Source organism: Neovison vison, chromosome 6 (assembly GCF_020171115.1).
Source record: "Neovison vison isolate M4711 chromosome 6, ASM_NN_V1, whole genome shotgun sequence".
In the NCBI taxonomy this organism is placed as follows: domain Eukaryota; kingdom Metazoa; phylum Chordata; class Mammalia; order Carnivora; family Mustelidae; genus Neogale; species Neogale vison.
The window spans coordinates 138,174,627-138,187,917 of record NC_058096.1 but is presented as its reverse complement, the minus strand read 5'-3'; the positions used below and the strand labels follow the sequence as shown (position 1 = coordinate 138,187,917).

Below are 13,291 nucleotides of genomic sequence, written 5' to 3'. Positions count from 1 at the left end.
AGTCCTGGGATCATGGCAATGGTCCATAAATGCATCAGCATATTTGTTAGGCTGATAGGTTTTGAATTATAGAAATATAAAAATATACAGTGTGCCTGGTCTGTACCAAGCATTCAGTAAGTAGTTCTTGCTCTATATTTTTTCCTATCAATTATATAATCCTAAACTATCTGTAGTTCAGATTTAGAATTATTAGTGATAGCAAAATATTGTCTAATTTTGCAGTTTTTCTTGTGGTTTCAGGAAAACCTCCATTCTTCTCAGAAACTTTTTCAGAATTAGTTGAAAAGATTTTTTATGAGGATCCTTTGCCACCTATTCCAAAAGGTAAGATTTATTTATTTATTTATTTTTTGTGATAAAGGCAGCTAGTTTTCATCTGACACTAATGGTACATTTTTATCTAAAATCAGTTTTTAATTCCTATCCCTCAAATTTACATTTTATAGATTCAGATGGATACTTTTAGAAATGTTAGCATTCCTTTTGCTTTTTTTTTTAAGACACTAAAATGAAAACCAAAGTACTACTAATAGATTCCCTCACTTAAAAGCACAAATTATTTTGTGCTCTTATATCAACATAAGTCTGATTAAAGATTTTAAAAACCCAACCTTCTGTGTTTTTCTTTCTTGTGTATGTATCATTTATCATTTATCTTGTGTATGTATCATTTACTTACATTGTGCTTATGTTCCAAGTAGTTGCTTCTGTTTAATATTCAAATAAGGGCAAGCCAGGCATTTGTCAGTCCTTCTCTATCTCAATGAATAAGAATGTCCCTGACGTGTTTTTAGTCTTTTTTTAAACTAGATAGAGTTGTAGTATTTTAAAAGTATTGGAACTTTTATCATGTGAATTTTGATTAACCTAACAATGTACCACTAACAATTTTAAGGCAAGAAAAGGAAAAAAACCCCGACCATACAAAGTAAAGCACTTTGGTGTGCATGGAAGTGCCATGCTCACAAAAGGAGTTTCAAGACACACACGTGAAAACAGGACTTTATAAAAAAATGTACATTTTTAGAAGAAAAAAACGTAGAGAACTAATCTATGGAACTGGGAATACAGAATTCTTTTAGGATTTCAAGAGCCATTCTAAGGAGGAGAAAACCCTCAAAACCTTATTTTGAAAATAGTCTGTACTTACTAAAAAAAACAAAACTGCATTTGTTTGTCTTTTAACTTTTATATTAAGAATGACTGGTTTCTACAAAAGTTATCTCCTGTAATGATGATTTCTGATATTTGTTTTGTTTTTAATACTCACAGTATTGATTATGGGTCTGTCCTGTAAGTTAAGGATTTTTATGCAGGGAAGAGAAATCTGAAAATGCAGGTGTCAAAGGTGTGGTGGCCCAGGCTTATTTAGCAGTCTTCCTGTGACAGTGACCATAGTGCCCAATAACACCCTCTGTTTGATGTGTTTGTGCATTGTCTTCATGGCCACCTGTAACCAGAGACTGGTAGTGTGGTTGTGGTATAATCTTATTTAAAAAGAACTTATAGTTGGAGAATACTGGAATTGGCCAATATCATCATATTGTGCTATCTATTATTTTCCTGTTAAAAAAAATCTTTAGAATAGGGAGAGGGAGAAAAGAGGGATTGCAAATATTTTTATTATGCATTGTGAAGCCACGTTGGTCAAATTAAGAATGCCTCAGAAAATGAGGCATAATTAAAAGTTAAAGACAAGGGTATGAGCATGTCAGGCTTGTGGTTCTTCCTGGGCTTTATGCAATAAAGAGAAAATGAAGTCAAGACTTAGTTTTTGAGATTCATGTTTTTTGTGTTCTAGGAAAACACATTTCATTTTATGCCCACACCTCACCCCCATTAAATGGAGGCTGTAATTGTTAGTAATGGATCCAGTGTTCTCTTAAACATGATACGTGCTTAGAGTACTGTTACTCTAAATGTTTTTGCAGAGTATGTATTCCTATACTTATCACCTGTTTTTCCTTTTGGGAATTTATGTATAGATCCTTCTCTTCCTAAAGCTTCTTCAGATTTTATTAATTTGCTTGATGGTTTACTTCAAAAGGATCCTCAGAAGAGGTATGTGTGGGTAGTATTTTAATATGAAGAAGAGGAATCTTTTTCCTCTTTTTCTCTTTTCACATACTTCTAAAATAGTACTGTTATATACAGAGAGCTATTCAAATTACTCAACATAAACTCAGATTTCTTTCTTTTTTTTTTGAGTGTTTATTTTTTCTGTTTGCAGGGGTTTTAAAGTTTTTAATTCCAGGTAACATACAGTGTAATATTAAAGATTTATTTATTTTAGAGAAAGTGAGAGAGGGTGAGTGAAGGGAGGGGCAGAGGGAGAGGGAGAAACAGACTCCCTGCTGAGTGGGAAGTCCTACATGCAGCTTGACCCCTGACCCTAAGATCATGACCTGAGCTGAAATCAAGAGTCAGCAGCTTAACCTACTGAGCTGCCCGGGAGCCCCTAACACATAGTGTAATATTAGTTTTAGGTGTACCATATAGGGATTCAACAGTTCCATACATCATCCTGGGCTCATCACAGCGAAGGCCCTCCTTTATCCCCGTCACCTATCTCCCCCATCCTCCCGCCTTCCTCCCCTCTGGTAGCCAGCAGTCTATTCTCTCTAGTTAAGAGTATTTGGGGTCTCTGCTTCAGGGTGTAAAATGAAGTCAGTTTAGTGTAGCATGTAAAATAATCCAGTCTCTAAGATTAAGGTCCGTAAGTATAAGTGAAAAACAACAGAAGGAGCTGCTAATTCTTGCTTAAATGGATGCTTTTAGGATTGCTGTTATTTTGCTGTGATCTTCCAGACACCTTTTGATAGGATACAAATATACTTAATTTAGGATGGTGTATTCACATTTCCACATGTTTATATCCTTGTATACTTAGTTGCATAAATGGTACCACTCTGTAACCTAGTTCTTTCTATATGTGCACTAAGTCCTACATGGCTCCATGCCCAGTGTGGAGCCCAACTCAGGGCTTGAACTCATGACCCTGAGATCAAGATCTGAGCTGAAGTCAGAGTCGGATGCTTACCTGACTGAGCCACCCAGGCGCCCTAAAGTGATTTTATTTCATAATCATATCTTCTCTTTCATTTTGAAATTTCAGTTAGGCTTAACCATTCCTAGTCTGATGATTATAACCAGAAGCATGCTTTATTAATTGTAAAAACTAATGCTTTGAAAGTGAGTCTGGGTTTTAGACACGGTCTGAAGTCATTCTAATATGGGTGAACTAGCTAGATAACATTTTGGCTTCTACACAGAAGTGTGACTGTGTAAAATTATGAGGTTAATTTTCTTCTTTATTTCTGAATTCAGTTTTAAAAGTGAAGTTCCCAAAATGAAATGTGTGAAATAGGTAAGGTATATAGAATAAAGGATGACAGAATTATAGATTGATAATGTTGGATATATTTAGTTTAAAATTTTAAGCTAATTTTAGATTCCATTCATAGAATGTTTTTGAGAACCCAAAATGTTTTTATCAGGCTCCGTCAAATATGAGCCCTGAAACTTCTAATACTTAATTATTGGACTCTTTAATTCTTTACTATTTAAGTTTATGAATTATTTTTTCGTGTTTCATTAAGAGATTAATTATATACTAAAATGAAACTAGGGGCACCTGGGTGGCTCAGTCGGTTCATGTCTGACTCTTGGTTTTGGCTCAGGTCATGATCTCAGGGTGGTGCAATTGGGCCCCGAGTCAGACTCAACGCTCAGCGGGAAGTCTGCTTGAGACTCTCTCCCTCATCTGCTCGGCCATATGCTTGCTGTCTTGTGCTCTGTCTTTCAAATAAATAAATAAAATCTTAAAAACAATTAAATGAAAGAATTGCTGAGGTATATTTATAGAGAGAAATTTATAAATCATAAATTCTGGTAGATGTAGTTGGGACATGACTTGGGAATTGTGGATGGTAGATAATGTTAAAATAGAATTTTTAACATTTTTGTTTTATAAAGATTAACTTGGGCAGGCCTACTGCAGCATTCATTTTGGAAGGATGCCTTCACTAGGAAAGATCAGGAATCAAGCATTGAGGATTCCAACATCAGGTAGTAATATAAGCTTATCTTTGTGTGGGGGGCATGGTTATTAAATGATCTTACTGATTACTGTTCTATCAATGCAGTGTCAATGACATGAATTTCTCTGCTTGCTAGGAGAAAATCTTTTAAGTTTTGCTAAAGGATTTAATCATGACATTGTGTTCTCAACTTTGTTCATTTTCTCATTAGTTGTTTATTATCCAGTCAGTGATTTAGTATGGTAGTCATTAGCTCTGACCACCAAATGTAACTCACGTTCCACCTTGCAGGCACATAGTAGGATTTCCTTTCCCCCTTTTGAGTTAGGTGTGGTCCTGGGACTGGCTTTGGCTAGTGAAACGTGAGCAGAAGCGATGTGTGTTCCGCATAGAAACCTTTGAGCCAGTGTGAGATCTGACACATTTCTTCCTGCTGATGAGGTAACTGGGATGAAAATGTCCAAATGGGGTTGCTGTCAGGATGAGTCTTCAGTGACTGTGATTAGTGTTGCTTCCCTGCCAGCCTTCAATGGCTGTGTGCATGAGTGAGACAAAGTTAGGAGACTCCAGCCACTGGGATTTGTGGATTACCGCAGCATAACCTAGCTCCTGTCTGAGCCTGACTGAAATACCTCATTTTTATTATATAATCTTCTTAGCCCAGGACACTTACACAAGTAATTTTTATTAAGAACCAGGTGAGAAGTGGTCAAGTAAAGTTCTGCTAATTAGCTTCCCTCCCTCTCCACTTATTCAGTGATGGGTGTCCGATTCTTGATTTTCATTTTGGCAAATTCAGTGTATTGGATGGAGAACACTGAATTTTAATAAGGTCTCTCCCTAACTTGGGTTTCTCTGATCCAGTGAGATTTAACCATACTTTCCCCATTGTGTTAGGCTTTGGGGGAACTCCAGAAAGCGGGGCCCTGGTCTTGGTCCTCCTGCATCAGCAAGTCACAGAACACCTCTGCCCTTAGTTTGTCATCTTCCCTTTTAATCTCTGTGCTTTTGATTTCTTTTCTTGCCTTATTGCCCTTGCAGAGCCTTTTTTTTTTTTTTCTTTCCTGTAAGATGTTGAATCAGTAGTGATGAAAGTTAACATCTTTGCCTGGTTTCTGCCTCTGGGATGAAAGCCTTCAGCCTTTCACCATTAAGTACAGTGAGCCGGAGGTTTGTGTAGCTGCTCTTTTTAGTTTGAATGAACATTCAGTTTTATAAAATGCCTTTTATTATCAGTTGATGAAGATCACATGCATTTTTTTCTTGAGACTCTGATTATGGACTCTTACATACATTGGTTTTCAAATATTGAAACAGCCTTGTAATCCCACAATAAACCCTACTTAGTCACGCTATGTTATAATTTTTATGTTTTGCTGCAGGTATTTGGGGCCAAGTGACAGGAGGACAGCAAGACAGGAGAAAGAAAGAACAGAGCAACAGGGATTTGCTTTATGTTCTTGGGATCCTAGCTATCTGATTAGAGAAGATCCCCCTCCCTCAGTTTTAGGCACCAGCTAGAAGCTGCTGCTTTGCCAGGTAGCTGCTGCAGGATTACCTGGAGGGTGGAACACAATAAAATGGAAAAAGAAAAAAAAATTGAAAAAACCAAAAACAAACCAGGGAATTTCCCCTTAGAGGTCCCTTTTCTTATTCTGTAGAACAGAACTACGAAGATTCTCTTGAGGGGTCCTCTTGTCTGTACTCATTGCCTTAGAGGCTAGGCCAGGCCATACTGGAAGGGGCAAAAGGGAAACTCACTGTGGGTTTATAGGTACTTTGAGTTATAGGTACTCAAGGTACTTATAGGTACTTTGAGTTTTGGTTTCTTTCTCCAGTCTGCGTGCTGTGTTTATTTTTCAGAGATAAGGTTTATATACTCCATACAATGCCTTTGGTATTGTAAGTGCTCATTTTAGCCACTCTGTGACTATACTTTCCAACCCCATAGCTTTGCCAGATGTTACCTGTAATTTAATGATCTTTTCCCCTCTCTTGTTCTGCACAGAAAATTCTAGAAAACTCAAAAGTAAATTTGATCGTGTTGCCTTTCTCCTGTTGAACAGCAGGAAAGTGATGGAGCTTTCTGGGACACAAGATCGCAAGGAGTTTTTGAAGCCTCCGAGCGGACAAGCCAAGGGGGAGAAGAGCGGTCAGCGATTAAGTCACTCTTTCAGACTAGGTGAGCTCTCAATACAGCACGTTCGTGTCACAGATGATACTTTTTAAGGGTTTCTAGTTTTTGTTACCATTCTCTTTAAGTTTCTGTCTGTATCCTGCTCTGCTCATAATATTTTTGGTCCTTTATGGGTAATGTTTATCTTTCCTGCCACAGAAAATCCAACCGAGTTGAGGCCTAAAAGTACTGTTGGAGGTCAACCGAATGAGTCCATGTTTCTTCTCAGGTGGGTAAGATGACAGAGCAGCAGGGAATCCATGGGAGGTGACAGTGGGGTCTTCCCAAAGCATCTCTTGTCCTGGTGGCAAGCCATGTTGAGCAGAGATACAGGACAGGGATGTGAATGCCAGATTCCATTTTCACTCTCTGCTTTCAAAGTTACTGTTAAGTGCTGACAATTGGAATGTTGACTTGGCTGTGCATTTTTAAGTTTTTAACAGCACCACCCATTTTTCCTATTCATAAGGGTTAAAACCTCTTCATTTTGTACTTTGCCTTCAAATAGTTGAATTTTAAATTTTAGCAGTCTCTTTTTTATTAGATAAAGACCTACAGGAAAGAACAGGTTTTTTTTTTTTTAAGTGTTATTTTATATGGAGGCATAGATAGTGTTCACCTAATTATGTAATTATCAAATAGTTAAATATCAGAATAGTATTTTAATGTGATTAAGAAAAATACATTTAAAATTTTAGTAATACATCTTAAGTTTTGTATTTTATTTATGGTTTTAGTCTTAGACACAGTATTATTTAATGACATAGGGTTTATAACAATAAACTAAGGTTTCCTGACTTATTTTACCCTATTTAATCATAAAATATGTTAACTTTTATCTATATACATTCTAGGCATTTTATTTTACTTTTTATGTTTTTATTATTATTTTTAAAGATTTTATTTATTTATTTGACAGAGATCACAAGTAGGCAGAGAGGCAGGCAGAAAGAGGAGGAAGCAGGCTCCCCATTGAGCAGAGAGAGCCTGATGCGGGGCTTGATCCCAGGACCCTGGGAGCATGACCTGGGCCGAAGGCATAGGCTTTAACCCACCGAACCACCCAGGCGCCCCCATTCTAGGCATTTTAAAGTCAGTTTTTAAAAACTTTGTATAATCTTTGGCATATTTTGTGAATTAAATAAGGATTTGTTCTAGGAATAAATAGATAAGTGAAAGGGGTGAGAATCCTGATATTTGGGAATTTGAAGGAACTTGTTGAAAAATACCCTAATTATCTGAGTGGAAACTTTTTTTTGTTTGTTTATTTTTGAAGATTTATTTATTTATTTGACAGAGTGAGAGTGAGAGGGATCACAAGTAGGCAGAGAGGTGGGCAGAGAGAAAGGGGGAAGCAGGCTCCCTGCCAAACAGAGAGCCTGATGCAGGGCTTGATCCCAGGACTCTGAGATCATGACCTGAGCCGAAGGCAGAGGCTTAACTCACCGAGCCACCCAGGCACCCCCAAAATTTCTAAAAATATGAAAAACTCCAAATCAGAGACCCAAGTATAATAGAGTGACCCACAGAGTATGACGACCATTTTTAAGTGTAGGAGGAGTCATTAAAAATAGATGCAGATTATAACTTGTTTCTTAAATAGATACCAAGATCATCTGCCATTTCAAACATTCTGAAATAAAATTGTAAATATTTTCCATCCTTTGTAGAATGTCTGTATTTTGTCAATCCTGATACCAGCAGACATCTACACAATAATAAAATCAGTGTTTTAAGATTTCTAGTTAAAATAGAAACTGTGATATATAACATAGATTGTATAAATAAAAGAGATAATAAATTAGCTAGGAAATTGCTTTAAAGACATTTACAAAAGTGTCAGATAAACACAAAGTAGAATTTAAATATATGAGATCACCTAGAATCTTGATTTTTCTGTTTTTTTTTTTCTCTCGTTTTTTTTTTTTTTTTTCTCTCGTGAGGTGTGTGTGTGTGGTTTTTTTTTCCCTCCAGATAATAGTTAACATGTGAAAGTTTCTAAAATCTGAGTAATGTTGACTGGTTGGTATTTTCCAGTACTCGTCCAACTCCAAGAACGAGCACTGCAGTGGGATTAAGTCCTGGTGAGGACAGGACTCAGCATTCACCCCAGAAGACTTCTCCTTCAACCAAGGTGAACATAAAGGAACTTTTTCTTGGTTTTTTTTTGTTTGTTTGTTTTTTGTTCTTTGTTTTTTTTCATATAAGATAGACTCAGAAGAATAATTACCAAGTTCATCTCTGAACTATGATCGAAGTGACGAAATTTACAATTAAGTCATCTTCTTTGATGATCACTGGTTTTTCTGCTAAGTACTCTTAAGAGGGAGTTATGTCTTTGATAATGGCTTTCCTGAGATGTGACTGACATCCATGCAATTCACTTGGACAGAGTATACAGTTCAGGTCTTTGAGCATATTCATGCAGTCATGCAGCCATCATCACGGTCATTTTGAAAACACTAATTGTGCCACAAAGAAACCCCACACTTACTAGCCATCACTCCTGCTTTCCCTCAATTTCTCTCACCTCTTACCCTAGGCAACCACTCTTCTTTGTCTTTAGACATTTGTTTATTCTGGACATCGCATGTAAATGAAATAACACAATATGTGTTCTTTTGTGACTGGCTTTCTTCACCTAACCTCATGTTTTTTTAAGATTCATCCAAATTATAGCATGTATCAGTCCTCTGTTTCTTTTTAGTGCCAAAAATTAATCTGTTGCATATGCCACATTAGATGTCCCATTCATTGGTTGGTGGACATTTGGGTCTTTTCCACCTTGTGGTTGTTGTGACTTGGGCTGCTGTGAACATCCATACATTTGGTTTTGAGGGAGCATGTGTTTAATTTCTCCTCATACCTGTAGGAGTGTAATCGTGGCATTGTGTGGTAACTGCCATTTTACATTGCCCCCAGCAGTGATGAGAATGCCAGTGTTGACCTATCCCTAACAAAACTTGGTACTGTCCATTTGTTTTCTAATTATGGTAAAAGAGATATTATGTAAAATTTACCATTTGACTATTTTTAAGTGGACAATTCTGTGGCATTAAGTACCTTCCCATTTTTGTTCAACCATTCCCACCATCTATCTCCAGAACTTTTTTATATCCCAAACTGAGACTATGTACCCAAACTGAGCTATGATTCTCCTCTCTGTGTCTGTGAAGTTGCCTAGTCATCTCATCTAAGTGGAATCATATAATATTTGCCCTTTTGTGTCTGGCTTATAACACTCAGTGTGATATCTTCTGGGTCCATCCATGTTGTGGCATGTGTCACTTCTATTCCTTTTTAAGGCTGAATAATAATCCATCGTGTATAAATCACATATTGTTTATCTGTTCATCTTTGGACACTTTGGTTGCTTCAGCCTTTGGGGTATTGTGAATAATTCACGGTAGCCATACTGTGGGGTGTGAAATTGTATCTAGTTTTGATTGGCATTTCTGATGGCTAATTATGTTGAGTATCTTTTCATTCATATATGTATGTGTGTAAGTATATACATATATACATATATATATGTATTTCCTTTGGAAGAATTCAAATCCTTACCCATTTGAGTTGTAGGAATTCTTTGTATATTCTGGTGGTGGTGTCCTTTGAAGCACAGATATTTTTAATTTTGATGTAGTTCAAATGATCTCTGTGTGCATGTTTGTTGTTGCCTATGCTTGTGGTGTCGTAATTTAGAAGCCATTGGCTACTTGAAGGTTACAAAGGTTTATGCCTATGCTTAGCTCTTACCTTTAGCTCTTTAATGCATTTGAGTTAATTTTTGTATATGGCATGAGGCATATGCCAGCTTCATTGTTTTGCATGTGGATTTCCATTTCTTAGCACTATTTGTTGAAAAGACTGTTCTTTCCCCAATTAATTATCTTGGCATTCTTGTTGACTATCAATTGACTATAAAAGTGAGGTTTATTTCTGGACTCTCTAGTCTGTTGATCTATGCATCCTTCTCATGCTGGTAGTATAGTAACTGGTTAGCTACTTTATTTTCTATTTTAAGAGATAGAGCACAAGGGCGAGGGAGGGATGAGGGGGAGTAGAAGATGGAGACGGAGAGAGATTTCCCAGACAGGCTTCATGCCCAACCCAGAGCTCAGTGTGGGGCTTGATCTCCTGACCCTGAGATCATGACATGAGCTGAAGCCACACAGGTGCCCCAATAATTTTTTTTTTTTTAAGTAGACTCTGTGCCCAGCGTGGAGCCCAATGAGGGGCTTGAACTCATGACCCTGAGATCTAAGAGTCGAACACTTAACTGGCTGGCCACCCTGATGCCCCTAGCTAGCTATTCTTATTCTTCTTCTTCCTTTTTTTTTTAAAGATTTTATTTATTTATAGAGCACACAAGTAGGGGGAACAGGAGAGAGAGGGAGAAGCAGGCTCCCCGCTGAGCAGGGAGCCAGTTGTGCAGCTCAGTCCCAGGACCCTCAAATCATGACATGAGCCAAAGGCAGCCGCCTAACTGACTGAACCATGCAGGTGCCCTCAGCTAGCTATTCTTGATCATCATAGCCTTTTAGTAAGTTTTGAAGTTAGGAGGTATGATTCTTCTAACTTTGCTCTTTTTCGAGGTTGTTTTGGCTGTTCTGTGTTCCTTGCATTTCCATGTGAATTTTAGGATCAGTTTTCACTTTGCATGTTTCTGAAGAAGGCAGGTGGGATTGTGATAGCAGTGACATTGAATTTGGGGAGTATGGCTATTTTAACAATGTACAGTTTTCCTCCGTGAATGTGGACTGTGTTTCTGTTTGTTTACATCTTTAGTTTCCTTCATTCAGTTGTTTTTGAATGCAGAGATATTTTGAATTAGTTTTTCCAAGTTAACTCATTGTACTTAGTGCTTGAGAGATATACTTCCTTTTAGTTCTGTAATTTTTTTTTTTTTTAAAGATTTTATTTATTTATTTGACAGAGAGAAATCACAAGTAGACGGAGAGGCAGGCAGAGAGAGAGAGAGGGAAGCAGGCTCCCTGCCGAGCAGAGAGCCCGATGCGGGACTCGATCCCAGGACCCTGAGATCATGACCTGAGCCGAAGGCAGCGGCTTAACCCACTGAGCCACCCAGGCGCCCCAAGTTCTGTAATTTTTAATATGAAATGCATTTGGACTGCACGAAACTTACTTCTGCATTGAAATGAAATACAAATGCATTATAATAAAATCTAATTCTGCTAATAATTGTTTAGTTATATGTGAGATAGAAAATCAGTGTAAAAGTTAAAAAAATGCATTTTGAAATAGATGTTGAATATCTTCTGGCACATGGTTATTGTAGAAAAGTTTACTTAATCATTTTATTGAGAATACTCAAGCAGTAATTATATAAGTACTATATGAGAATATTTTTTATTTTCTAAGTGATACTTTTTTTTTTTAAAAGATTTTATTTATTTATTTGACAGAGAGAGATCACAAGCAGGCAGAGAGGCAGGCAGAGAGAGAGGAGGAAGCAGGCTCCCTGCTGAGCAGAGAGCCCGATGCGGGCCTCGATCCCAGGACCCTGAGATATGACCTGAGCCCAAGGCAGTGGCTTAACCCACTGAGCCACCCAGGCGCCCTCTAAGTGATACTTTTAAATTTAATTACAAAATTTTTATAATTGTAGAAAACTTGGAAACTGTACAAGAGGACAAAAAAAACAACAACAACCCTACTTTAATTACCCAGAGGAACCACGGGTTATAATTTGATATTTCTTTTTGGTTTTATACATATGTATTCATTTTCAAACAGGGGAACATAATTTTTTAAACTTAATTTTTTTTCATTTGGTGGATTATAGTGTTTGATCATTTAGTTTATTCCTGAGCATTATATTTTATTTTTGGCTCTCATGCGTGGGTTTTTTTAAATTAATTTTTCTTTTTTTTTTTTAAAGAGAGCGTGAGTAGGGGTTCGGGAGGGACAGAGGGAGAGGGAGAATCTGAGAAGGCTTTACACCCTGTGCAGAGCCCAATGCAGATCTCAATCTAACGACCCTGAGATCATGACCTGAGTTGAAATTAGGAATTGGACACCTAACCGACTGAGCTACACAGGCTTCCTTGGTATTTCATTTTTGTAATCTGTTACCCATGCCTACATTTCGTTTATATATAGGAAATTAATTTTTACATATAAATTTCTAACTGGTCTGCCTAATTCTCATAAGAATATATTATATACTAATATAACTAATTCATTATGGTCTTTCTTTGAAGTCTTTGTCTTGAAAGTTCATATCTTTAAGCATTAAAATTTTTGTTTTCCAAAGTTGTTCCATACTTACTCTTTATGTTTTTTTTTTATATGTCTGTTTTCTAAGTTACAAAGGGGTGGTCTTGGTTCCAGTAACTTTATTAGCTACTTACTCTATTCCTTTTTTCATGCCCCTGCCTCAATTTTGGATAATTTCCTCATTTTTCACTTCACTGATTTGGTTTTATCTTGTTCAGTTTGCTGGTTGGTGTTTCAGTGGAAATTCTTGATGTATAAATTTTTTTTTTTTTTGTCTTATGTGAAGTCCTAATGCATAACACTAGGAATGAGAGTTCTGTTTACTGTTCAAGTAGAGCACAAAGAAACATCTCATAGAATTTTAGCAAATATCTGGTTACTCCTTTTCATTATGTGTTAGCTCTACTTCACCTTTCATAAAGGTAGATGTGCAACACTTAGGTAACAGGTTAGTACTTGACCCTGAGATTCTTTTATGCTGTCATTTTAACTTCGTACTGAATATTCTGTAAGGCGGTATAAAGTGATGAGCGTCCAGTGGATGAATGATAAAAACCATGCTGGTGACTGAAAAACCAGTTTGCCTCCTCATAGTTTAGAGCGTCAGACTAGAGAAGCTCCGTTTTCTGGTCCTCACTAGCCTTTGTGGCGAACACAAACAAGTCCATTACTTTGAGCTTTCTGTGTTTTACTTCTGTAAAAATGGAATGATACAGATGACTGAAGATCTTTGTGAGAATCAAAGAATTCTGTGAAAGTGTTTGATTTGCGAAGTGAGTGATTCACTGATCTAGGTGACCCTTCCAGGGGTGTCTTACTCAACATCTTATGA

At 37.0% G+C, this 13,291-nt stretch overlaps 1 protein-coding gene across 3 annotated transcripts in view; it reads left to right on the top strand.

The window, feature by feature from the left end:
• ULK4 (unc-51 like kinase 4) overlaps positions 1-13,291 on the top strand; it is a 672,337-nt gene that overhangs the window by 20,920 nt on the left and 638,126 nt on the right. For 2 of the 3 annotated variants that reach the window (XM_044252435.1, XM_044252437.1), the window contains exons 7-12: positions 244-327; positions 1,989-2,064; positions 3,979-4,071; positions 6,110-6,225; positions 6,379-6,448; positions 8,257-8,353. In XM_044252435.1, the coding sequence (XP_044108370.1) occupies positions 244-327; positions 1,989-2,064; positions 3,979-4,071; positions 6,110-6,225; positions 6,379-6,448; positions 8,257-8,353 (536 nt within the window). The remainder of the gene's footprint in view (positions 1-243; positions 328-1,988; positions 2,065-3,978; positions 4,072-6,109; positions 6,226-6,378; positions 6,449-8,256; positions 8,354-13,291) is intronic. The other variant, XM_044252436.1, reaches the window with a different exon arrangement.